The following is a 25,573-nucleotide window of genomic DNA, read 5'->3' as shown; positions in this document are numbered from 1 at the left end:
CTTATCAATTAAAACCATGCTAAAAATTACAAGGTCAAAAACTGATGCTTTTTGTGGAAGAGCTGATGAGTGCCTTGCTCAGGGCAGGGCTGGTAGCTCTAGCCCTGGCAGCATAGGGAGCTTACTGCCTTATATGAGGTTGGGTTCTCAAAGCATGTACTAATGGTCTCCCACACTTGGTGCTTACTTCAAGTTCATGTAGGGAGATATATCACCATTTACTTCAAAATAAGACACTAAGTTTAAAAGATAATCACGAGAGGAAGTAAAATATTGACCAAATGTATTTCCAAGTTTTCACTCCTCTGGGATTGCTCATGGTTTCTGCCTGGTCCTTTCTTCTTCTGGAGTGATCAAGGTACTATGTCTCCCTTCCATTATTTCTGGACTCTCTGCAGAGTACAGCAAATACTTCTGCCCTGCTTTAGTCTGACCTGCCCTGGTTCTGCACAACATGCCTGCTACCATGGGTCCAAAGTCACTTTGCCCTAGCCCTGATAACTGCCAGGTCACCAGATGCACTGGAGGGCCAGGCCTGTGTGGGGAGATCTCAGGAAGTGACTGCATCCTCCCGCTCCTCCAGGTTGCCGATTCTCCAGGGAGCATCCTTTGCTTTATTGGCGCCTTCTCTGGCCATGCTCTCTCTTCCATCCTGGAAGTGCCCAGAGTGGACACTCAATGCCAGCCAGGTGAATGTCAGCTCACCTGAGTTCACAGAGGAATGGCAGAAGAGGATCCGAGAGGTAAGAGGTTCAGGGGGGGACAGGTGGGGTCAATTCACTGGCTGAAGCTTTATTATCCAGCTCCCTGCCAGGAAAGATCTGGGCTTTAGGATAGTGATGGGCAAGTGGGCAGATAAGGATCCTGTCCTCAGGAAGCCAGCATTCTAGTGGGTGTGCTCCAATAAGAAGATGCAAGAGGGAAACATCAGGGAGTCATAGTGCAATGAAGAAAATAAAAGAGGATGATGAGCAGGAGAGGTGATGGGGGCTGCCGGCGAGGAGAGCGTAGAGTGTGAGGAGGGGCATCCTTGGGAACACTTTTAATCTTTCAAGGAGGAAGAGTTCAAGTGACAGAGATAAGCTCCAATTTCTTTAATACATTTTCTTTTCCTCTGTCTCCTCTCTCCTCCCCCTCCCCTCCCCTCCCCTCCCCTCCCCCTCCCTCTCCCTTTCTCTCTTGCTTTTTTCTTTCTTTTTCTTTTTTCTTTTCTTTTCTTTCTTTTTTTTTTTTTTTGTGTGTGTGCTTGTAGAGTTTCCTAAAGCAGGAATCAGCAAACTATGGTTCTTGGACCAAATTCCACCTGTGACTTTTTTTTTATCTGCCCATGAATTAGAATAAATTCTATGTTTCAAAGTTTGCTTAAGAAAAGGTGTATGTGGCAGAAACCACACATGGCCCAAAATTTTAAAAAAGCATTTCAAAGAGTAGCTTTTAACAGAAGAAGTTTGCCAACTCCTGCTCTATAACATAGCCCAGCGTAGGGGCCCCTTCTGCCCAAGGCTAAGGCAGTCTCTCATCTGCACCATCCTTTCCCACCTCGAGGAGTTCAATGCAATGGGCCATAAGCCCAGTATTAGTTCATATTTTTTGCTCCCTCTTCTGGTCATCAGTGCTGTTAATGAGTGAAAGTTCCATCAAGTATCAACCTCATTTTCTTAATTGATTAATTGGTTGGTTTTGTTGACCAGGTCACCCTATTGGGATGGAGGGTGGATTCTCCATGTCTCACTAAATTACATTGACCTGTGCACATGTCAAGGCTGGAACCCACCCATGGTCAGCACACCAACTGTAAATCACAGTCTAGTCACAGATGAAAGCCACATGAATATGACTTGCTGAGGTTCAGGAAGCAGTGGAGAGGGAAAATGAATAGTGATTTTGTTCTGAAGAGACAGTGCTTGCAGGAAAAGTAGCAAATTGTGTGTATGGGGGGTGGGGAAATGGCAAGTTCAATTTTCCAAACATGAGACCAGTTTAAACTTCACCTCCCAGTGTTATGGTATTTTGAGCTGCACAGAATCACTCACAGTATAAACATAGAAGAATGATGGATGAACTGAACTTTCAAATGCATACGGGAGCAGAGAGCCAAGTGGCAATGCCTCTTTCTAGAAACAAGGATGGAAAGCATAGTCAGAAGCATGGGGCTTACAACGGTGGGATGAGGAATCAAGCCAGACACAGGACAAAGGCTCGAAGTTTGGGTTGTAATGATCAGCTGGGGTCCTGATGGGCATCCCTCCAGTGAGCAGAGGTCTGTGATAGGGAGAGAGAAAGGAAGCTTCTCTCTCACTCTGCCCAGGAGTCTGTGGGAAGTGTTGGGACACAGAGTTGCCTGAGGATTTAAAACTACAGCTCTCAACACTTGAGTTTGGCAAGTTTCCCAAACTCAGGAGTGGAGACAGGTCCTGTCAACAAAATACCTGTGGCTCTCAGCAGAAGAAAATGTGAAGTCACTCTACGGAATCTTCCACATTCCCAGCTCTACAAGACTCCCACAGGAAAAAACAATCCCCCGAAGATGAGCTCTCAGAGGTGAAAATGTTGGCATTTCACACAAGAAAATAATGTATTATTAGAGAGACTCAGCAGAAACAAGAGGTAATTGAACAAACTGTAAGGCTATTAAGTCAACATTTTAAATTAATTTAAGAGGATCGAGACTCATTAGAAACTATACTACACACAATAATAAATTTGAAAATTTATGAGAGTGAAATTTGAAAATAAAATCAATAGAATGTTATTAATAAAAAGATGTAGTTATTGCAATTTAAAAATGCATTTAATGATCAAAGAGCATTTATACACAGGGAGATTAATGAACTGAAAGATTATATAAGGAAATAATCCAGAATTCAGCACAGAGAGATAGAAAAAAATGGGAATATTAAATAAAGAATAAGAAATGTGGAATAGAACAAGATGTCTTCTTGCATCTAATTGGTGTTCTGAAAGGCCATAATAGAGAAAATAGTATTAAAAGACAGAACATCTGATAGTGTAGAACACATGAAAGATGGGAATACTCTGGAAAAAAGCACATTAAGTCCCAAGTGGAATAAATAAAAGCAAATCCACAGTGAACACATCATAATGAAGCAGTTACACCAAATACACAGAGAAAATCTTAAAAAGAAAAGAAAAACAACCTACAAAAGCATAGAAATTGGACATTCTGCAGCCTTCTCAGTAAGAAGCCTCAGAGGTTGGAAGGCAATGGAATATTTCCAAACGGCTGAGATAAAACACTGTCATCCTAGAATTCGGTTGCCAACTATAGAATTCTATATCATACAAGATTGATGACAAAGTCAAACATTTTCAGTGAAACAAAGATGGACAGAGTTTATTCACTACTGACCTTCCATGAAATAACTACTAAAAGAATTCTTCAGGTAAAATAAATTAAATCTTGAATTAAAGAGTGGTGGGAAAGAAGCGATAGTGAAGAAAGGACCATGTGGTTAAAGCGTAGGTGTATTTGTCAGCTTGGGTTGCTATAACAAAAACACCATAGACTACATGGCTTAAACAACAGAAATGTATTTTCTCACAGTGATGGAGACTGGAAGCCTCAGATCAGATTGCCAGCATGGTTGGATTCTGGTGAGGGCTCTCTCATTGGCTTGCAGATGGCTGCCTTCTAACTACGTCCTCTCATAGCTTTCTTTGATGCATGGGAAAGAGAATCTTCCTTTTCATATAATGGTACTAAGGCTGTCATGGGGGCCTCACTCCCCTGACCTCACCTAAACCTTGTTACCTCCCAAGCCTCCATTTCCAAATACCACAATGTTGGGGGCTAGGACTTTGATAACGTAATTTGGAATGTGACATGGTTCAGTGTAGGGCAGTAGGTAAATGTAAGTAAGGAGCAACTGCACAAAAATAAAGAAAGTTCATAATAATAATCAATGACAGTGGAAAAATATACACTTGGCGATAATAACATAGAAAACAGAAGATGGTAATAGGTGAAAGAACGAACAAGGCTTGTCATCAGAGCAAATGTCCATTTATTGAGGAACAGCTCTGCATATTTATAGAGCCCAGGGTGGTTTGACAGTTGGCATGGGGTGCTTTTTGATTGGAGGGTAAGGATCAGGTGAGCCAGCAGGGCTAGTCTGATTGGTGGGTAGGATCAGGTGAGCCAGCAGGGCTCTGATTGGTGGGTAAGGATCATGTGAGCCAGCAGGGCTCACCATTGGATGGTTCTTCTTGGGGGATGGGGAAGTTAGTCTTTGGAGCCGGGGCAACTCCCAACAATAGGAGTTAAAGTTTTCTACAGTAATTATATTGTTTGAGAGGAGGAAAGAAAATTTTATTTAGCTGTAGACTTTGTTATGTGAATATTAATACTAAAGAGTTAATAATAATTTCTAAAAGATTAAAAAGGAGTGTATGACATCCAAACTGGTAAAGAGAGGAGGTAAAATAAGCTCATTCAAATCCAATAGATTGAGGGTGGCCGAACTAAGGCCAAATCTGGCCCATTGCCTGTTTTGGAATAGCCCATGAGCTAAGAATGGTTTTACATTTTCATGGTAATTTTTAAAAGCCTCAAAGAAGGATACTATGCCCTGACATGTCAAAATTGCATGATATTCAAATTTCAGTGTCTATAAATGAAGTCCCATTGGAAACAGCTACGCTCACTTGTTCACATCTTGTCTGGAAAAGTTGCAACAGAGCCCGTATGGCCACCAAGCCTAAAATATTCACCCACTGGTCCTTTACAGAAAAAGTTTTCCAACCCCAGTAATAGTCAGCAGAAGAACAGAAGAGTATAGCAACAAGATGTTCAATACACACTGAATTGTCACAAGTCATTTCATCACCATGACTGGGACTGATAAGAACCCTGAGGCCTGTTTCCTGAAATCTTTCATGTTAAATGAAAATGTGCAACAGACCATTGGAATAGAGAGTGGAGAGGAGTGAGATCAGGTCTCTCCTCTCAGTTCCTTTGGGTTCCAGCTTTGCCTTTGCCCTCCCTGCCTTTGAATGCACACACGGGGGTGACCAGACTGAGCAGCAGGCTGAGCAGCTTGGCCTGTTTGGGGGGTCTGGGATGAGCAGAGGCCAACTCTCTCCCTTCAGTTGCAGGGTGCCATCATGGTTGCTTCCTGTATCCAGATATTGGTGGGATTCTCAGGCCTCATCGGCTTTCTCATGCGCTTCATTGGCCCCTTGACCATTGCTCCGACCATTTCCCTGGTGGCCCTGCCTCTCTTTGATCCTGTTGGCAATGACGCTGGAATCCACTGGGGGATTTCCTTCACGTAAGTACTTTCTGGGGAGGAGGCCCAGCCACGCTTTCTTTGGTGGAAGTACAGCTAGTAGGAATAACATGAGTCCAGGATGCCAGTTTTCATTGAGCTGGGAAAGGGTGCAAAGAATGGCCCCAGCTCTTCAGCATCATTGTAGTCTAAGAGAGATAAAGACCCATGATACCAGGAAGCAGCCAGGAGGCCTTGGGGCCATGCGCATGTGAAGGAGAGGTGGTCAGCTGGGAAGATCAGGAAACAAGAAATGAGGCCTCAGGCATTTAAACAATTTTGGAGGGACCTGGGAGTGACACTGATATGCTCAAATTTGGAACCCCCAAAAGACCACAAGAGACCAAGATCGATGTAAGCAGCAAAGAGGTGTTTATTGTGAGCTAGCTTGGTCCTCTGCGCACACAGCAACTGGTGACGCTGAGAGGCCCCGAGCCCAGGGTTTGCAGTGGTTTTATACACTCTTTGCGGGAGGCAGGGACTTCACATACAACATACCATCTCTCAGCAAATCATCACACACCGCGGGAAAATCATAAAACAACTCTAAAACATGATTACCACATTCACTGACGGGAACAAGTTGGGTAAGGGTGATTGGCTAGTACAAGAGGGGGATTCCTTTAAACTGATTGGTTTAAGCCATGAGGGGAGAACATGCTGAACTACATGGTTTCCCAACATGTTATCAACCACCATAAACACTACTGGGGGATCATCTGGCATCCCAGGTATTTTCTATGTCTCATGCTGATTGTTAGTTGCTAGGGGGTTGCTATGGGTCCTCACCTAGCCTGAGTCAGGGACACCTGGCTCCACAGATCTCTCCTGTTATTTACAGACAAACAACTCAGCAGGGTGGCTATCTGTCTAGAAGTGCTCTGTGGGTTTTTCCAAGGACAAAGGTCACACCCCCTTCCTTGGACAGGCTTTGTTCTAAGGTAGAGGCTGGTTTCTCAAAAATGGAGTCACATCAGTTTCTCAACACTGTCATTCACTCTGCCTCTTGTGGTCTGAGGTGAGGTGTGAGAATCATCAGACCTGCGCCAGACCTGCCTGAGAGATATGACAGTCCCTATGGGCCTCAGTGACTCTGCTGCCAACAGTCTGTTCCTCTCAGATGCACCAGAAACAATGGCATCCTATCCCACGAGTCCTCTTCAGCCACAAGCAGTTCCAACAGGGACCTCTTTTCAGAGTTAGCAGGTATCTACATATGGTGCAGAGGGCGACCAGCTGGAGCCCCGCCTGGTGAGGACTTTGGTCCCAGACACACCTGGTGGCTCAGCTTCCCAGACCACCCCTGCTCAGGATAAGCCCACTTTCCAGCTTGGGTATGCTTGTTTGTTTCAGGACCATCTTCCTCATCATGCTGTTTTCTCAATTCCTGAAAAACATCCCGGTGCCTGTGCCTGTGTATGGTGGAGAGAAGAAGTGTCACACCTCCAAGTTCTACCTCTTTCAGTTCTTCCCTGTAAGAAGCACCTCTTACCCACCCACTTCCATTCATAATTGATGTACCTGGAGATTGTCGGCAACTTCCCTGTGCCCAGGTGGCCCCCAAATCAAAGCTCCTCCATCTGTGGTGGCCTCTTCCTAGGAGGAAGAAAGAGTCCCAGGTCTGTGGGGTGTACTTCCCGGCAGTTGGTGGCACTGCATTCTAGGTCCTTCCTCACAGGCTTCTCTCCCAGGAGCCCTAGTCACTGTTCTGGGCACAGTTGTGTATTCTTGTCCTCATACAAAGTACTGGGAGAGACAGCCAGGTTCACCTCTAGTGATGTAAAACTAAGGGTCTGAAGGAGCCTGCTGAGCCAAATTGCTTAGATCAGGGTCTTTCCCAATGGCTCACGGGCAATCCAACTGCTGGTGAGCAAGATGGCATCTCCCTTCCCAGAGCCTTCTTTGTTGATTTCACACCACGCTGTCCAGTGTGTAATTGTCACCATAGCTGTGTCTTCAGGTTTAACTGAGAACTGTGTTTCTCAAGGTACAAAGAAACTTCCATATAATGATCTTATTGACCTTTCAATAACCCTGCAGTCCAATGATTCCAAAATTCCGTGTGCATGTGAATCACTTGGAGAATTCACTAAGAATATAGAGTTCTGGGGTCCCACCACCAAATATAAAATTGATATACATGTGGACCTCACTTTCAGGCCCTGTTTCAGGCCCTGCAGAAGAGTGATTGTAATTCCATGGTAGAGATGAGAAAACTAAGTTTCAGAGGGTTTGCTCCCAGGTCACATGATCAGCAATCAGTGGAGAGAGAGCAGGTGGGAATCCTTCTGCTCCATGCTGTGCCCAGTGTGCTGGATTTTCCTGCCCCATAGTCTCCTCCCATAGTTTGTTTTGTGCTTCTATTTCCAGCCTGTTTCTTTAATGTGCTAAGTTCTCCATGGACACAGCAGGTTCCTGTTGTCCCTAGCAGCGTGGTCACCCAGCACTTGCTCATCTGAGCATGTTCCTGGACCCCTCCTGAGGGAGGAAAGGGGGCAGGAGCTGGCAGAGCTGAAGGGAGACTCCCTTTGGCAGGTGATGCTGGCTCTCTGCATTTCCTGGTTCATCTGCTTCGTGCTCACGGTTACCAACACTCTCCCCTCGTCCCCCACTGACTATGGGTACCTGGCCCGCACTGACACCAAAAGCAATGTCCTGCGCCAGGCCCCTTGGTTCCGCATCCCTTACCCAGGTAAGGAGAAGATAGGTGTCCTTCTAGCTTGGGCCACTGGATCTGTGTGGCTCAGGTCACGGGATGGAGAGTAGAACAGGGCTGGGGGAGGGATTGATAAGGAGAGATAGGCCCCAGGGAGTCTATATTTGACTCCTAAAGAAGAAGAGACTCCAGGTTGTTATAAGAATTCCAAAACCTTCAGGCCTCCCTAGGAAAAGGCCATTTTTGCTTCTTTCTGTGCACAGTGACCTCAAGTTCTGGGCATTTGATAAGACTCAGGAGGAATGGCAGGGTAGGAATCCAGGCAAAGCCAAAGTAGTTGTAAGAGCTGCCAACTCTTTACAGTCTCCCAGAAATCCCTCTATCCAGGAAATGACGTGGGTTTCCTCAGCCTCCTCTGACTGGACACTCCCCCTGCACTGCATTTTCAGGACAATGGGGCCGCCCCACCATCAGCCTGGCTGGAGTCTTTGGGATCATTGCTGGGGTGGTCTCCTCCATGGTGGAGTCTGTGGGTGATTATTATGCCTGTGCCCGGCTGGTGGGAGCCCCACCCCCTCCGAAGCACGCCATCAACCGCGGCATTGGCATCGAGGGTCTTGGCTGCTTATTGGCAGGAGCCTGGGGGACAGGAAATGGCACCACCTCCTTCAGCGAGAATGTTGGGGCACTGGGGATCACCAAGGTAAGTCTCCTGATGGTGGCTCCTGGGGACAGGCTGGGTACCTGAATCTGCCATCGTACCTGCTACTTTCCTGTTGCTTCTGTAGCAAATTAGCACAAAGTGATGGCTTCAAACAACCCAAACTTATTATCTTCTTATTTTATTTTATTTTGTTCTTTTTAGCTGTACATGAAAGTAGAATGTATTTTGATATGTCATACATATATGGAGTATAACTTCCCCTTCTTGTGGTTGTACATGATGTGGAGTTTCACTGGTCGTGTACTCATATATGAACATAGGAAAGTTATAGAAGATTCATTCTACTGTCTTTCCCATTCTCATCCCCCTTCCTCACCCCCACCATTCCCCCTGTCCAGTCCAATGAACCTGCACTTTCCTCCACCCCTGCCTATTGGGAGTCAGCATCTGTATATCAGAGAGAACATTAGCCATTTTGGAGATTGGCTGATTTCACTTAGCATGATAATCTCCAGTTCCATCCATTTACCAGCAAAAGCCATCATTTCATTCTTCTTTAAGGCTGAGTATATTCCATTGTGTACGTGGATCACATTTTCTTTATTCATTCATCTATTGGGGGGCACCTAGGTTGGTTCCATAGCTTAGCCATGGTGAATTGGGCTGCTATGAACATTGATGTGGCCACATCACTACAGTATGCAGATTTTACATCATCTGGGCATACACCAAGGAGTGGGATAACTGGGTCAAATGGTGGCTCCAGTACAAGTTTTTGGAGGAATCGCCACACTGCTTTTCCGAGTGTTGCACCAATTTGCAGTCCCATCAGCAATATATGAGTATACTTCTTTGCTCCACATCCATGCCAATGCTTATTGTTGCTCATATTCTTGATAAATGCCAGTCTGACTGGAGTGAGATGAAATCTCAGTGTGGTTTTAATTTGCGTTTCTCTAATTGCTAGAGATGATGAACATCCAAACTTACTATCTTAATGGATCTGGAGGCCAGATTTTGGACACTGGCCTCGTGGGCTAAAAGGGAGGCATCGGCCGGGCCATTCTCTGGAGGCTCTGGGGGGGACCCATGCCCTGTCCTTTTCTGTCAACCAGCATCTGCAATGATTGGGCTGTGGCCACTTTCTCCGTATTCCCCTGCCACAGATGGAAAGGTTCTCTGCTTTCCAGAACCAGTGGACTTAGACCGGGCCCACCTGGCTACTCTCCCATCCTCGGGTCCTTAAAGTCATCACATCAGCGGAGTCGCTTTTGCCATTAGAGGCAACGTATTCGCAGGTTTGAGGGTTAGGACAGGTGCCTCTGCAGGGCCCATGATTCCACTTTCCATCCTTGACTTTGTTGGACTGTGGCCCTCCACAGGCAAAAAGTCTATTCTGTCACTGGTGGGTACTGGAGAGAGTCCTTCCTTTCTGAAGTTTAGGTGGGGGCTTCCTTACCTACAGACCTGAGTGATCCACTGTGCATGGCAGCCCCTCCTGATGTCCCCAAGGCACTTCACGCACAGTGACTTCTGGGAAGCCCAACGCATGCCCTATCTGACTTCTCCTGCCGTCCTTGTCTCTTTTCACCCCACTGGCATGTCCTCCTTAGCTTCTCGCTCACCTGTTGGTTCTGATTTCTCCCCATGGCCCCCTTCCTGTCTCCTTTCATCTTCCCCAGTGCCGCAGCCTGATCATCTCCTGCCTGGATGCTAAAGTAGTGCCTTCCATCCTGTCTTCTCAGGATCTTGCCCATCTACTTCTCATGGCTCCCCATTTTCTACACTATAGGTCAATCAGATCAGCAAGAACTCTTGAGAATGATGTTTTCTAAAGTGACTTAGAGCCAGTTGGCACAGCGTATAATCCCAGTGGTTTGGAAGGCTGAGGCAGGAGGATATCAAGTTCAAAGCCAGCCTTAGCAACAACAAGGCTCTAAGCAACTTAGTGAGACTTGTCTTAAAATAAAAACATAAAAGAGAGCTGGGATGTGGCTCAGTGGGTAAGCATTCCTGAGTTCAATCCCTGCTGCCAAAAAATAAAGTGACTTAGAAAACCATGGTGTTGCTTTGTTGCTTTCCGTATGTTTCAGTGAATTCTGGCAGTGGTCCCAGAGCAAGTCCTGTGAGCCAAGGAGAAATACAGCACCTCCTCCCCCCACACCCTGACTTGCCCTGTCTTATGGCTCCCTCAGTGGCTCTGGTGTGCATCCTGAAGGCACTGAGTCTTTATAGCATCAGATCTATCTTCCTCTGTGCCCTGTATGACCTCTGGCACAGCTGGAGCTAAAATCTGTGAGCAAATGTTTGAGCCAGCACCCAACCCTACAGCAAGTCCTATGTTCCATGACACCCACTCCGTAAGAGTTCAAAGCCATTCATGCAAGTGAGGGGAACATTTTCCACAGGAGGACCACTAACCCATGCAGAAATTTGGTACAGTGCTACATAAGTATAAAGCAGCAGATATTTCCTTTCCCACTAAATGGAATAAATCTCATGCCAACAAAAATATCTCAATAAAGAAAAAAAGGCCATTTTTCTGGAAATCATTTCCAAGCTAAGGTCATTAGAGGAAAGGGTGAAAGTAGGAAATAAAGGTACATAGATGAAAACCACTCGCTTTTATGGACTCGCGCGCCCCCTTGCGGTCCTTTGAGGTACTGCCCCGTGTTGTGCCTCTCCAGCAATGAGTTCCCACAACTTCTTGATTCTCTCCAAGTCTTGGGGGAAATAAGATTAAAGGCCAGAATTCTCCTGTCAGTTCTGTACGACGTCCTGCTGCCAGCCCATATGTCATTCGTGAGACTAAAACGGCCCAGGGCTGTATGCAAAGTGTGTGCAGTAATAAGATTGGGGAAGACTTCCATCCTTAGGAGACTAGTGGCAAGTGCAAAGGACATGGGTTGACCCCGACACATCTATCCATGGTGCTTGTAGTCATGCCTCTGTTCTCACAGCTAATTGTCAAGGCTGTAAAGAAAACAAAACGTTCTTTGATGTGGTAAGAATTTCTAATGAAGACAGTTAAATAAATAAGCGTTTTGCCTGGAAAGAATAAAATAGGCAAGTGTACAATCTGCTACTTTATCACTGCATTGATGGACTTTAGTTGAGGCTGGAGTATCTTTTCAAAAGGTTTTAATTGTGGTAAAAACCACTAAACATACAATATACTCTGGTAACTGTTATTAGGTATACAATTCAGTAGTGTTTATCATATTCAAATTGTTATATGACATATCTCTAGAACTTTTTCATCTTGCAAGACTGAAACTATATTATAGTATCTGTTAGAGTCTGGGGGTAGGTACACGGGAATGAGAAACAGATTCAAGATCTATCTAAATATATTCATCAACACTGGACTTATGAGGATGAGAATATTTGTGATATAGCCCTAACTTCCAAGAATGATATGGAATCCCCCAAATTGGAGGGTCATTATTTGAAGACTTGTTTCCAACCAGTTTTAGGTTCACAGCTAAAATGAGTGAGAGATAATGAGACCCATTTCTGCCACACAGGCATAATGGCCTTCCGCCACTCTGGCGGTACATCTGTTATGGTTGATGAACTGACATCATCATCACTACCCACAATCCACAATTTACATTAGGGTTCACTCCTGGTGTTGTGCATCTTGCAGGTTTAGACAAGTGTATAACGACACATATATACCACTGCAGTATCATACAGATTGTTTTCAGAGGTCATTTCTGCCTCACTGATACAAGTTGTCACCCAAACCCCAGTTATGAGCCCTGATTAGCACAACCATTGGTAGTGACAGCAGGGTGGCAGCTGTGTGCCCCAGCATTGAGACCAGCTATGTGATGGGTGGATGTTGACCAAGTTCCATGATCTTCACCGCAGGGTGAGCTATTTTTTAAGCCTTTGTAGAAACTGTTTTATTTCAAGATCTAATAGCAGTTGTAAGGAGGTAGCCAAACACATTTCTTTAGCATTCCAAGACTCCTTGCCACTCGGGGATCTCTATGCAAACCAGGTAACGGCTGTCAGTGAGAAGCAGGGCTGAGATTGGCTCTCAAACCCCCATTCTTAAGCACAGGGCCACTGCCACTCCAGAGAGACTAATCCCCTCATGTGCGGGCTTTCTAGGGGAGAGCATTTGGTCCAGCACTTGAAGACAGGTATGAGAGTGACAGAGTGGAGAAGTGAGGGCAGAGGCTGGGCCCCAAAGTCATGCCTTCATTTTCTCTCTCTCCAACCCCATTTGGGAGCAGAGGGTATGAAGTATGTTCTGGGGCCCTGTTTCTGAAAGTCCATCTCAGCAATGCTCAAGGTGACCTGTAACAAGGCCTCTGGGACGTCTGGCCTGCCTGGTTCTCCATCCCCCTCTCCCTGATTGCCGCAGGTGGGGAGCAGGATGGTGATTGTCACAGCGGGCTTCGTGTTGCTCCTGATGGGTGTTTTTGGGAAGATCGGGGCTGTGTTTGTCACCATTCCGACCCCAGTGATCGGGGGTATGTTCATTGTCATGTTCGGGATCATCAGTGCCGTGGGGATCTCCAGTCTGCAGGTGAGATGGGCGATTTGCCTCAGAAAAGTAGCAGGAGCCCAGAGGATGGAGATGGGCAGAATGGGACAGGGGCTTGGGAGGAGAAGGGAATCCTTGGCCTGGAACCACACTGCTCCCAAATGGAAGAGAGAAATAGCCAGAAATGTCCAACCTTCTGAATGGTCGTGAAGGAGTGATCTCAGCACCTCTCTCTGGGCCTTCCTCCTGCAGTACGTGAACATGAACTCATCCAGGAACCTCTTTGTCTTTGGCTTCTCCATTTACTGTGGCCTCACCATTCCCAACTGGGTGAACAAGAACCCCGAGAAGCTGCAGACAGGTGATTGCTCCTCACCTCTCCATTTTGTCACTCTGCTCTGTCCCCTACACAGTCGCCACTCTGGTTGTGGAGCCAGCAGGGACCCAGGGTCCTGTGAACCTGTCACTTTTGTCTCATTATAGGCATTCTCCAGCTGGACCAGGTCATCCAGGTGTTGCTGACCACAGGCATGTTTGTTGGAGGATTTCTGGGCTTTCTCCTGGATAACACCATCCCTGGTAGGGCTCACCTGTGAACTGGCAATGTTGATGAATGGGTACAGTCTGAATGATGTGGAGAGCTTCTAGCTGTGATAACTGTGACAGGCTGGTCACTGGTCATGGCACACCTTGAGTGGGCTCTAGGTCTGGAGATGAGGGTATGGAAGGGTCTGTATTAGTCAGCTTGGGCTGCTATAACAAAACCTCCCAGCCCTGGGGGCTTAAACCATTTATTCTGTCAGAGTTCTGGGGGCTAGAAATCTGTGATCAGGGAGCTGATAAGTTTGGTTATTTCTGAGATCTCTCTCCTTAGCTTGCAGATGGCCTTTCCTCTGTGTGTGCACATTCCTGGTATCTGATCCTGTGTCCTAACCCTTTCTTCTAAAGATGCCAGCCACATTGGATTAGGAGTCACCCTAAAGGCCTCTTTGTAACTTAACTACCTCATTGTAATGGTCCTATCTCCAAATATAGTCACGTTCTGAGAAACTGGGGTTTGGGTTTCAATGAATGAATTTTAAGGGAGAGTTCAACCCACAGCAGAGCCCTAAATGGGAAATGTACCAGAAGCAACAGGAAAAAGACACAGCCCTGGCTTTCATGAAGCCTATAATTTAATTGGTGAGAGATCACACATATTCATTCATTCACTCATAGTATTAATAAAATTCCATGAAGCACTTGCTATATAGCAGGTGCTATGTACCAAGAATACAAAGAGTAGTAACATATGTCCCTCCTGGAAGTCCACAGGCTAATGGGGAACGAGGCAAGAAAGCAGACAAGTCCGTACTGGGTAATACGTGCTGTGAGGAGCAAATAGAGTGTGCAGGGGTCCAGGGAGCTGATGTGGAAAGCAAGAGGCCCAGTCTCTGAAGGTTCTGGGATCAGCTGTCCAGCAACTCTCCTCTCTCTCTCTGTCTCTCTCTCTCTGTCTCTCTCTCTCTCTCTCTCTCTCTCTCTGGCCTCCCTCAGCCTCTTCTGGGGACCTCTGTGGTAGCACCTGCTTCATGATATTCTATTTCACCCGATGACTGTCCACCAAGTGTGAAGTGCATCTGTGTATTCCACGCACATTCAAGTGAGGACAAGTCTGCTCACTAGAGCTGTGGAAAGGGGGTTCCACACGGCTGTGCTGGGCTCCTTGTGAGGCTCAGAGGATGCCTGCAGAGCTGAGCTCTGATTCTTGAGCTGGGCTTGGAGGAGAAGGAGGAGGAAGGAGAAGAGGAGTAGATGGAGGCAGAGGAAGAGGGGACGAGATGGAGAAGGAGGTGTCAGTGGGGGCATGTGCACCAGGGTGCCGAGAGGAGGCCACAGGTCCTAGCATGTGGCCACCAGAGCCTCCCTCTGCCCTGTCTGCCCCTACCATCAGGACCCACTCTTGACTTCTCCTGTCCTACATTAGGAAGCCTGGAGGAGCGAGGCATCCTGGTATGGAATGAAGTCCAGAAGAATTCCAAGGAGACTACTCTGAAGTCCTCGGAGGTTTATGACTTTCCCTGGGGCATTGGCACCAAGTTCTGCACGTCCTCCTACATCCGGGTCCTCCCCTTCTGGCCTAGACTGGACCACAGTGGCAAAGGTGAGGTGGGCATGAGCCAGCTTGCCCACTGCTCCCAGGCTTCCTCCAGAAAGCACCTGTCAGGTACCGTAGAAACCAGGATGTGAGGAGAACAGTCCTCCTGCATGGCCGAGCCCCGGACAGACTTCTACCTTTGCAATGTGCACCAATCTGCCTTCATGAGCTGGAGGTGTCCACCCTCTCCAACACCTGCGGCACCTGTACACCATGGCAGTCAGGAAGCTTCAGGTTATAATAGTGACCTATGGGCTTTGTCCTGGTCACTCGGTCATCGCATTTGATCTTGACTTGTCCCTCTGGTATTCTCCCAGCTCTGGTGTGGACAGGTGTGGCTGCTGTCCACACAGAACTCTGCTACACCATTGTGCTTTGCAGTATTTTGAAAGATTGGGAGGAAGAGGCCTGGGTAGGGTAGGGACAGTTGTAGCTGTTTGTTGGAATGTGACACTGAAAGCGCACTTTATTCCCCTTCACCAATATAGACCCAGTTCTCATAAGTCTCTCTTTGATCCTATCTGCTTTTTTTAAAGGATGAACTGCCACTAAGGGCTATCTTTGAAGATTCAATGCACACTAAAGTTTGGTAGGAAGTCACCAAACCCAGCACTCTCTATCCCAAGTTACGGGAGAAGATCACACCTAGAAGGGTGCTGGCTGGAAATACCGCCACAACACAACAAAAATCAGGCACACGTCACTTATTTTTTGGTACTTGAACCCAGGACTTCCTTAAACTTGCTAAGGAAGCACTCAACAACTAAGTTACATCCCAGCCCTCTTAACATTTTTTTTTTTTAATTTTGAGACAGGGTCTCACTAAATTGCCCAGGCTGGGTTCGAACCTGTGATCCTCCTGCCTCAGCCTCCTGAATAGCTGGGGTTGAGCGTGCACCACCACACCCATATCATAACTCACTTCAATGAACACAGAAACATTGATCATTTATGTCTTCCTCAGATCCACTGGCCACAACTCTCACTGACTTGGGTGAACGAGATAAGATGTATATATCCCACATGTCAGAGGAGGCTACTTCCTGAAATACTGGACAACTGAGACACCCACCTGTCTGGGACCCATTGACCTTCCATGGAAAAATCATAAAAGGTTCTTCTGCCAAGTGCAGTGCCACACACCTGTAATCCCAGCAACTGAGGAGGCCAAGGCAGGATGATTGCAAGTTTGGGACCAACCTGGGCAGCTTAGCAAGACCCTGTCTCAAAATAAAAGATAGAAAGGGCTGGGGGTGTAGCACCCCTGAGTTCAATCCCCAGTAGCAAAAACAACAACAATAACAACCCCAAACTCTCTTAGGTCATGGGATAAGATTGAAGGTCAGAGCCGACCATCTTTCAAAAGTGCCTGGTTCTTGTTAATAAAGCTGTTTCTCCATCTCTCTGCCTCTGGATTATCCACTCTACTAGGTGGCAGGGAGCTACACCTTGTGTGGTGACAAAGCGAATAAGTTTTTTCTTCTCCAAAGAGACCAGAGCCTGCAGCCTCTCCATCAGTTTCCCACCTGGACCTCCCTTCAAGGCTGGTGTCTGGGAACTATCGAGAGCACACTGTTCCTCCTACACCTCCTCCCAGTTACTGTCCTTGTCCCATTCAGCCCTGCAGCCTGGTCTTATTTAAGTTGAGTTAAAGCAGGACAATACCCAGCAGGCCTGCATGGCTCTGTCACACATTATGTTCCCTGTTCTGCTCACAGTCTCCCCTTGGTCTCCTCACTGCTCCTCAGCCTCCCTCCAGGAGTGAACATAGGCCTGGACACCTGAGAGCCGTGGAGTAGTGGACATCAGGCTCCTTCCAGATAGGGCAGAGGTTACCAACTCAGGAGGCCAGGTCCAGGAGTGGCAGACAGGAATGAAACCTCTGCCAGGCTAGCGTGGGCTACAGGCTGCTAAAAAGTTGAGCTCAATTCTGCTGCCTGAGGGATTTCCAGACAATTCCACTGTTTCCCTGGAGGCCTTGGGCTTTTGCCCTCAGGTTTTGATAAGCACTGGGTCCTGCTAACAAGAAAAAGATCCAGGTCCTCTCCCAACCCCTCATTCCCCATCAAGAATGTTAACTTCTTTTGGCCAAACCCACTCCTCCAGAAGAAAGAAGGGCAGAAGTTTGGCTCTGGGGGTGGGGAAGGGAAATGTGATGCTGTTTCAGAGAACACTGCATTTCTATGAGGACCTCCTCAGCCTCCTCCCCTCCCACCATTGACTCTTCTCTCCTCGGCATTGGATGGGGGAGTTGGCCTCTGTAATGAATTTTCTGAGGCTTAGTAATTTCTATTCTCCCATCAAAGTCCCTCAGGGAGGCGAGCAGTCTCCACCCCTCTTAGTGTTGATAACTCAGTTGTCACTTAAAATATAATGGATAAGGGGCACAAGGAGGATTGCCACTTAAAATGAGGGGTTGAGAAGGTGACATGTGGGTTAAGTGTGATACACTGAGTCTCATGGACCCGAGTAATGATCATGCTCCTAAGAACCCTCCTGCATGGCCCCAGTGTCTCAATTGCTCGGATGTCCCTGGAATGCTGCAGGAGCAGTGCTAGCCTGCTGGCTTGAGGGCTGAGCGCTAAGTACGTAAGGAAAGAGGAACATAACAGATAGCACCCCAGAAGATGATACAGCTGAGCATACCTTTGAAATCATCTGGCACATAGAGTCACTGTGGCCTGGCAGGAACATGGGTTGGCAGAGCCATCCAGAGGTGGTACGGCCTCTGAGTTCCCTGCCGATATGCATGAGATCTTTGTGGATTTAGTCAGGGACCCTTGGCTGCAAATGAGAAAAGCTCAATTCAAAAAAGAGGGGATGGGATTTATTGACTCTTGTCACTGGGAAGGAAGGAGAATAGGAGAGGTCACAGAACCAGAGCAGGATCCTAAGAAGAATCAGGGCCTGAACCCTGAGACCTAAGTCTTCTCTCTCTCTCTCTCTCTCTCCATCCCTGCTCCACACCCACCCTCTGTCCATCTCCCCTACTCCTTCTGCCTGCCTGTTGGCCTCATTCTCAATTACCCCAGCTGAGGGTGATGGTCACAAGACCCCAGGTGTGGAACTTCCCCTGTGACTGCAAAGACAGAAGAAAAAGCTGCCTTATGTTGGCCATGATGGCACTTGTGTATAATCCTGGCCACTCAAAAAGCTGAGGCAGGAGGATCCACAAGTTCAAAGCCAGCCTCAGCAACTTAGCAAGGCCCTAAGCAACTTAGTGAGACCCTGTCATAAAATATAAAAAGGGCTGGGGATGTGGCTCAGTGGGTAAGTGCCCCTGGGTTCAATCCCCAGTACCAAAAATGGAAAACACCCCCCTCCTCCCCCCGCAAAAACAACAACAACAACCAAAAAACAAACAAAAACCCCTGCCTTCTCCTTTGGCTTGAAACACAACAGAGGTGGTGGGGGAAGGGCTCTGCAAAGAAGTTGGGTAGGTATAGAGTTTGAAGACTCAACCTTTCCTGTTCCTGTGTTAGTTACTTAATGGTATTAAAAAAACACACTTTATAATCTTCAAATTCTGGAAGTTGGGAGTCTTATGTGGTTAAAATCAAGATATTGTAAGGCCTGCTTCCTTCTGGTGGTTCTCGGGGAGAAACATTTCCTGCCTTTTCCATCTTCTAGAAGGGGCCTATATTCCTTGGCTCATGGCCCCTTCCCTTATCTTCAGGGTGTAATAGTCTGATCTCAGCCTCCTTTGCCTTACCTCTCTGACTTCTTTGCCTCCTTATATTTTATACTTGTGTTTACACTTAGGGCCCATCCAGTTTACCTAGGATAATCTCTCCATCTTAAGATCACAAATTAGTCACTTGTGAAAAAATGTATTTATTCTAAAGGTGACATTCACTGGTTTTGGTGGTCAGGACATGGACATCTTTGGGAGACCTTATTTAGCCTACTATAATCCTAATTAAAATCCTGTATTAGCTGCAGCCTTATTGCCAGAAGCCAAGCCAGGGAACCTGCATAAAATTCATTTTTTCTTTTATGAATCATTGCTTATTTCTTATGCAGGCAGGTGGCCAAATCTGGCCAGCTGGAATCCAGACAGGGTCTCTGGCTTGGCTGCCAGGAAGTCTGTTCAGGCTGCTATAACAAAATACACTAACAGAGTGGCTTGTTAAACAACAGAAATATATTTCTCACTTTGCTGGAGACTTGTAAATCCAAGATCAAGGTTCCGACAAACTGGGGTGGGTGAGGGCAGACTTCCTAATTGGTGACATACCCTCACCAATGTCATGTTGCAAAAGGTGAGAGATATCTCTCTAGAGCCTCTTTTATGGGGACACTAGTCTCATTCATGAGATTCTGCTCATGACCTGATCACCTTGAAAAGGACCCACCTCCTAATCCCATCACCTTGGGGTTAGAGATTTTAACACAAATTTTGGACACAAACATTCAGACCATAGCATTTACTTTATAGTAATGATGACTGTTTCTTTAAGACCATGAGTCTGATCTGTACTTTGGGAGATTGACAGGCACACATGTCCAAATCTTTACAGATCTGCTTGATTGACAACCAATTTTCTTGGGGTGAAGCTGTCAGTACCCTCCCATAGTAGGTTTCCTGGTGATATAGTCACCTCCACACTTTTAAACATTCCCACAGTCTACATTTTTCTTGCTTTCATGAGGATGTCCTCCTTGCATTTACCTTTAGTTGATGCAAAGTTTGTGTATTTTTTCTCACCACTTCCTGGTAAAGTTTCTGAACCAATTCTGCTCCTTTGAAAAAGTTTTTCATTCCCAATACAAATATTTTGTGCTGATTTTGCAATATATCTGATCTGTTTGTTCTTAGAAGATATTCTGCCGTCAGCCTACAAAAAAACTGATCAGATTATGGGATCAGTGGTGAACCACTCCTCAAAATATTTTTCTCCTTGATGTCCAGTTAGAGAATACACTTGCATGAAATGTAGCCTTTGGAAAGTTGTTCTGGAAGCTGATCGATGACAAAAGTGAACACTTTGACTCTCACATCATCAGATTTTTCTACCACGTCCTTCTTTGCTGTTGTCCTCTGCCATAGTCCGTCTGGGTTAAATAATCGAGAGATGACAAGCAACTTGAAGGTTGAATCGGGAACTACTTTATTGCAAGTGAACTCAGCAGGAACTGAGAACTCAAAGTAGTGGGCACCCAAGGTAGCAGGAGCCGCTTCTCTGCCGGACTGCAGAGGTACATATACCCAACTAATTACACACAGCTTAACTTAATTGACATCATCTAGACACAGCAGTCAGTCATTAAAGAATTCTCATCATCTTAATGGCTCATTGGCGTTGGCTCAGAAACCACTCCTCCTAGCATACTGCCAGGCGCCATCTTAACTTGGTTGTGGCCCTCATCGGTCCTCCACAAACTGACCCTCCTTCTCTGGGAATGTTAGTACATCTGCTTCTGTTCCTCTCCAACCATCTTATCTGAACAGTTGCTGACGTGATGCCTACGGAGCCTCCCCTGGCCTCTCCTTCCTTCAAGGTTCACAATAATCTGGCCCTTCAGTCACCTCCACTATCCTCCTGGTGTCCTGTCTCACTTGGTGGCTTTGGGATTACACACAGCTATGCCCTCCACCATCCTCAGTTTCCAACAATTCCAACAATACTGTTCGTAGCTCACTCCTCTGAACATGCTGTCTTCCCACCTCCTGCTTGCCCTCTCTTCCCTCATGTCCAGGCTCAATTCCACGGTCAATCTTAAGAAAGCACCTTCCCGTGCTCTTAATGCTCTTGGTCACTGCTCTCTTCATCACACCCTCTTGGTAAAACCTTAATACTGATCAGAAACCATTTTTGACCCTCCCTCTTCCTGCATGCAGTGGAGCTGGAGAAAACACACAACCCTATTGGCCTTAGGCTACTGAGTGTGAACTTCACCTGGACCCTGTGTGCTTCCTGCTTTCCCAAGTCCGTGGCTCTCTCTGTCTTTTAAAACTCTGCCTCCATCCTCATCCTGACTCTCAGCTTCCTATTTCACTGAGAAATCCATAAGGAAGCCTCACAGAGAGTCCATGAAGACCTCGCATAGCTCCCCCTGTCCTCCGCGTCCCTCCTGTCCTCCTCCTGTCACTCCTGTCACTCCTGTCCTCCGCGTCCCTCCTGAATGAACTCCCTGGTTCTTTGGAAACTCTCTCTCTCCTTATGCTTCACAGCCTGTTCCCGATTCCTACTCAAGGATTTCACTGCAGTGATCTCCCCTTTTGCATCATCAGATTTTCTCTCTTTAATAATTTGTGGCTTCATACACACCTGCTATTACTTCCACTTGTTTTTCAAGTCTGATTTCTTGTGAATGTGTGGCATGGTGGGCTTTAATATTACTTTAAGAATAACAGAGTCAGACTGTACAAAATGCTGTAGTAACTCTGCTGCAAACCCAGGACCTGGGTTCAGCTGCTCTAGGGGACCCGGGTCACCTCCCAAATCATTCAAGAGCAGGCATGTCCTCCCTCCTGCCCCTTCTGCCCCTTCTGCCCCTGTGGCCCTTTAAATCCTGTCCAGTTAGGCGGTTCCATTTATTCTTTTCCTTAGGTTGATGCCTCTAGGTCTTCTGAGAGTTCCCTGTGTTCTCAGTAAGCAGCTGCCAGCCAGGCTCAGCTTTCCAAGTCCATGTTCCTGTGCTTTATCCCTATTGTGTGCTGTCATCAGGGAGCCAACGCAGGACAAAGCAGGCCAGGAGAGCAGCGTCCTTCGTCCTTCGGGAAAGTTTCCCGGCTTCCCTGGGCTGCCCTTTTTCTGTCAGAACACGTGGTTCCAGAGCTCCAGGGAAAGGCAGTTTTGTGAGAAGCATGTATAGAAGGGGTAGATTTTCGACATTTCCATAAAGACAGAAAGGCCCATTTTGTTCAGAGTCAAGGTCAGAGGAGTGCCTTCCCTCCTCCCCAGTAGCTGGTGGGTGAGAGCTGGTGGCCAGACGCGCATGAGGTCATCAGCATGATGAAACCAGTACCATGCCGAGCTGAGCTACTCAAGCTAGATGTCAGGCTGGGAGCTCAATCTGACGCCCTGCCAGTCACCCTCTGGCCCATGCAATCCGCACTCAGTAAACACTGACCTGGCACAGCTCAAGGTTTCCAGGAATGCCCAGAGCATTGTCAGAATCTGCATGTCCCATCCAGGTAATATGGTGGCCGAAGCCTCCTGACCTCCCTCCATCACCTCCTCTACCACCATTCTACCTCCCTGGTCTCCCTTCAGCTGTGACCTAGAGGTGATGCTGGTAGATGGTGTTGTGACTTCTGAGGGCTGGTTTCACATTTCTATGTCCTAATCCAACTGGAGCTTTTAACATTTTTCCTCCTTAAAAAAATAAAAGTCCCCCCCCAGTCACTAATTCATTGGGGGTGGGGGGCACAAAACAGAGTCAGAGGTGAGGCAATCTGAAGTTCTCTTTTTGATTGGTTTTTGGCTTTAGCCAAGTGTACTGTCTCTTGTTCTGCCAAATGGAGGTAAGAATAGCTCTCTCCCTGGAGATATATTAGGACAATATAAAGCTCCCCCAGTCGGCTTTGTGTGTCAACTTGGCAAGCTACAGTATGCTGCTATCCAACGAAACACTCATCTCAGTGGGGGGCTGTGAGGGTGTTTTATAGATGTGGCTAATGCGTCACATCAATTGACTTTAAATTAAAGAGATTGCCCTGGATAGCATAGGTGGGATTTTCCCAATTAGCTGAAGGCCCTAGAACAGAACTGCGAATTTTAGAAGAAATTCTGCCTGACGACTTCAGCATTAACCCCTGCCTGCTGGCCCTCCATACAGATCTGACTCACAGTCCCCATAACTGTGAGAACCAGATCCTTTAAGAAAATCTGTTGGCCTCTCTACATAGTCTGCTGGTCTTGTTTCTGGGCAGAACCCTGATCCAGACAGCATTGACGCAGAAAGGGAACCGGCAGGTACGGGAAGATACATGCCAGGTGTGGTCTCCTTGGAGGGGAGGAAGGGGAAATGAGTACCAGGTGATGGGGTTTATGCACAAAATACATCCTGGTCTGCACCCATCGCAATAAGGCCTGCAGGAGAGAGGGAGGGAAGCAGAGGGCTGTTGGGGCTGAGGACTGAGGTAGGGACATCACCCAGCTCATGGCTGGGAGAGAAGGGATACTCCACATACTGCTAAGGTCCACCATGCCCAGGGGCCTCTGGCGCATTCTGTTTCAGGACTCCATCACAACCTTGGACTAAACAAAGTCAGGGCTGGGCCTAGTCGGACGAGGTGGTGGCACAGGTTGCTGAAGGCCGACTGCGCAGGCGCCTGAGAAGACTCATTTCTTCTTTTCCGTACACTCCTAGGAGGCTTGCTGAGGGGGTAGCTGAGCTAAGAGCCGCCTGTCCTTTTTTTCCAAAGCAAGTTCAGACCACTTCTGAGCACAAAGGCCCTGCTGAGGAGCTGCCTGGAAAGGCCCATGTGCCCGCCTCATTTTGTCATTTGTAAACTGTGAAGTACAAGGCAAAGCTACACTCCTGCATATCCTCAGTAGGAGTCTCTGAAGGTCAGCTCATGCTTCACAGGATGGTACCTTAAGAGCTGGGCCCTGATGTCAGATAGGACAGAGTTGAGATCCTCAGACTTAACCTGCATGTCAGCTCTCATGAGGAAATACAGCAGAAGCACTGAGAGGCCTTCTGTGGAGGGGAGTTGCTGTTATCAGGACTTATAAACCGTAGAGAGCCAGTGAAACCATTTCACTGCACACCTAGTATGCTAGTCAGGGTGTGCCAGAGAAACAGAACCAATAGGATATACCAGGAAAAGAGGAGAGAAAGTTATTTTAAGGAATGGGCCATGCTATGGTGGAGGTGTAAATGCAAAATCTTCAAGCTGGGCTGTCGGTAGGGAAGAGCCTCAGGTGATGCAGAGGTCTGCTAGCAGATTTCCCTCTTCTTCTGGGGAGGTCAGTCTTTTTCTATTAAGTCCTTCTATTGGGTGAATTATGGAGGGTTATCAACTTTATTAAAAATCTACTGATCTAAATGTTAATCTCATCTTCAAGAAAATACCTGAACAGACTCAAAAATCTTAACACCAAAAAGAAAAAAAAAAAAAAAAACAATCAATCAATGGGCCAAGGACCTGAACAGACACTTCTCAGAAGATGATATACAATCAATCATCAAATATATGACAAAATGTTCAACATCTCTAGCAATTAGAGAAATGCAAATAAAAATTACTCTTAAGGTCTCATCTTACTCCAGTCAGAATGGCAGCTATTAAGAATATAAACAACAATAAATGTTGGTGAGGATGTGGGGAAAAGGCACACTCATACACAGCTGGTGGGACTGCAAATTGGTGCATTCGATATGGAAAGCAGTATGGAGATTCTTTGAAAAACTGGGTATGGAACCACCATTTGACCCAGCTATCCCTCTCCTCTATTTATACCCAAGGGACTTAAAAACAGTATACTACAGGGACACAGCCACATCAATGTTTATAGCAGTTCAACTCACAATAGCTATATTGTGGAGGCAACCTAGATGCCCTTCAGTAGATGAGTGGATAAAAAAAATGTGGTATATATATATATATATATATATATATATATATATATATATATATATTATAATATTCCATTGTGTGTGTGTGTGTATATATATATATATATATATATATATACACACACACACACAATGGAATATTACTCAGCATGAAAGAGAATAAAATCATGGCATTTGCAGATAAATGGATAGAGTTGGAGAATATAATGCTAAGTGAAGTAAGCCTGTCCCAAAGAACCGAATGCCAAATGTTCTCTGATATAAGGATGCTGATTCATAATGGGGATGGGGGGTGGAGCACGAGAGGAATAGACAGACTTTAGATAGGGCAAAAGGGAGGGATGGGAAGGGAGGGGTATGGGGATAGGAAAGATGGACATCATTACCCTAAGTACATGTATGAAGACAACCAGAGATATGGAAAATTGTGCTCTATATGTGTCCTATGAATTGAAATGCATTCTTCTGTCATATATAATAAATTAGAATAAATTTTAAAAGTTAAAAAACAAAGCAAAACAAAAATACCTTCATAGAAACATCTAAAATAATGGTTGACCATATGTCTGGGTACCATGGCCTAATCAATTTGACACAAAATTCACTCTTATCCTAAGTGTATCCAGGGATGTTTATATATCCTCTGCCCAGGACCTTCACTAGAAAGTGTTCAGAACTCTGGAATTTCACTACAGCACCCATTCAGGTATACATACTTGAAAAAGCAGATGTATCTGGGTCTACCTGATGTTGTACAGTACAGGGTTGAGGTTGAGGTGGGCACTGTTACTGGGTT

The 25,573-nt window shown here is 46.4% G+C and overlaps 1 protein-coding gene across 5 annotated transcripts in view; it reads left to right on the top strand.

Moving 5' to 3' along the window:
• LOC308643118 (solute carrier family 23 member 2-like) overlaps nt 1–25,573 on the top strand; it is a 60,421-nt gene that overhangs the window by 25,004 nt on the left and 9,844 nt on the right. For 2 of the 5 annotated variants that reach the window (XM_081282849.1, XM_081282850.1), the window contains exons 4-12: nt 584–743; nt 5,110–5,291; nt 6,642–6,762; nt 7,824–7,980; nt 8,394–8,647; nt 12,987–13,151; nt 13,362–13,470; nt 13,593–13,688; nt 15,076–15,252. In XM_081282849.1, the coding sequence (XP_081138975.1) occupies nt 584–743; nt 5,110–5,291; nt 6,642–6,762; nt 7,824–7,980; nt 8,394–8,647; nt 12,987–13,151; nt 13,362–13,470; nt 13,593–13,688; nt 15,076–15,252 (1,421 nt within the window). Of the gene's footprint in view, nt 1–583; nt 744–5,109; nt 5,292–6,641; nt 6,763–7,823; nt 7,981–8,393; nt 8,648–12,986; nt 13,152–13,361; nt 13,471–13,592; nt 13,689–15,075; nt 21,332–25,573 lie in introns of those variants that run through there. The other 3 variants (XM_081282846.1, XM_081282847.1, XM_081282848.1) reach the window with 2 other exon arrangements.

The sequence above is a fragment of the Spermophilus citellus genome (assembly GCF_964194105.1).
Source record: "Spermophilus citellus genome assembly, chromosome: 3".
Classification (NCBI taxonomy): domain Eukaryota; kingdom Metazoa; phylum Chordata; class Mammalia; order Rodentia; family Sciuridae; genus Spermophilus; species Spermophilus citellus.
This window is presented reverse-complemented; position numbering and strand designations above follow the sequence as displayed.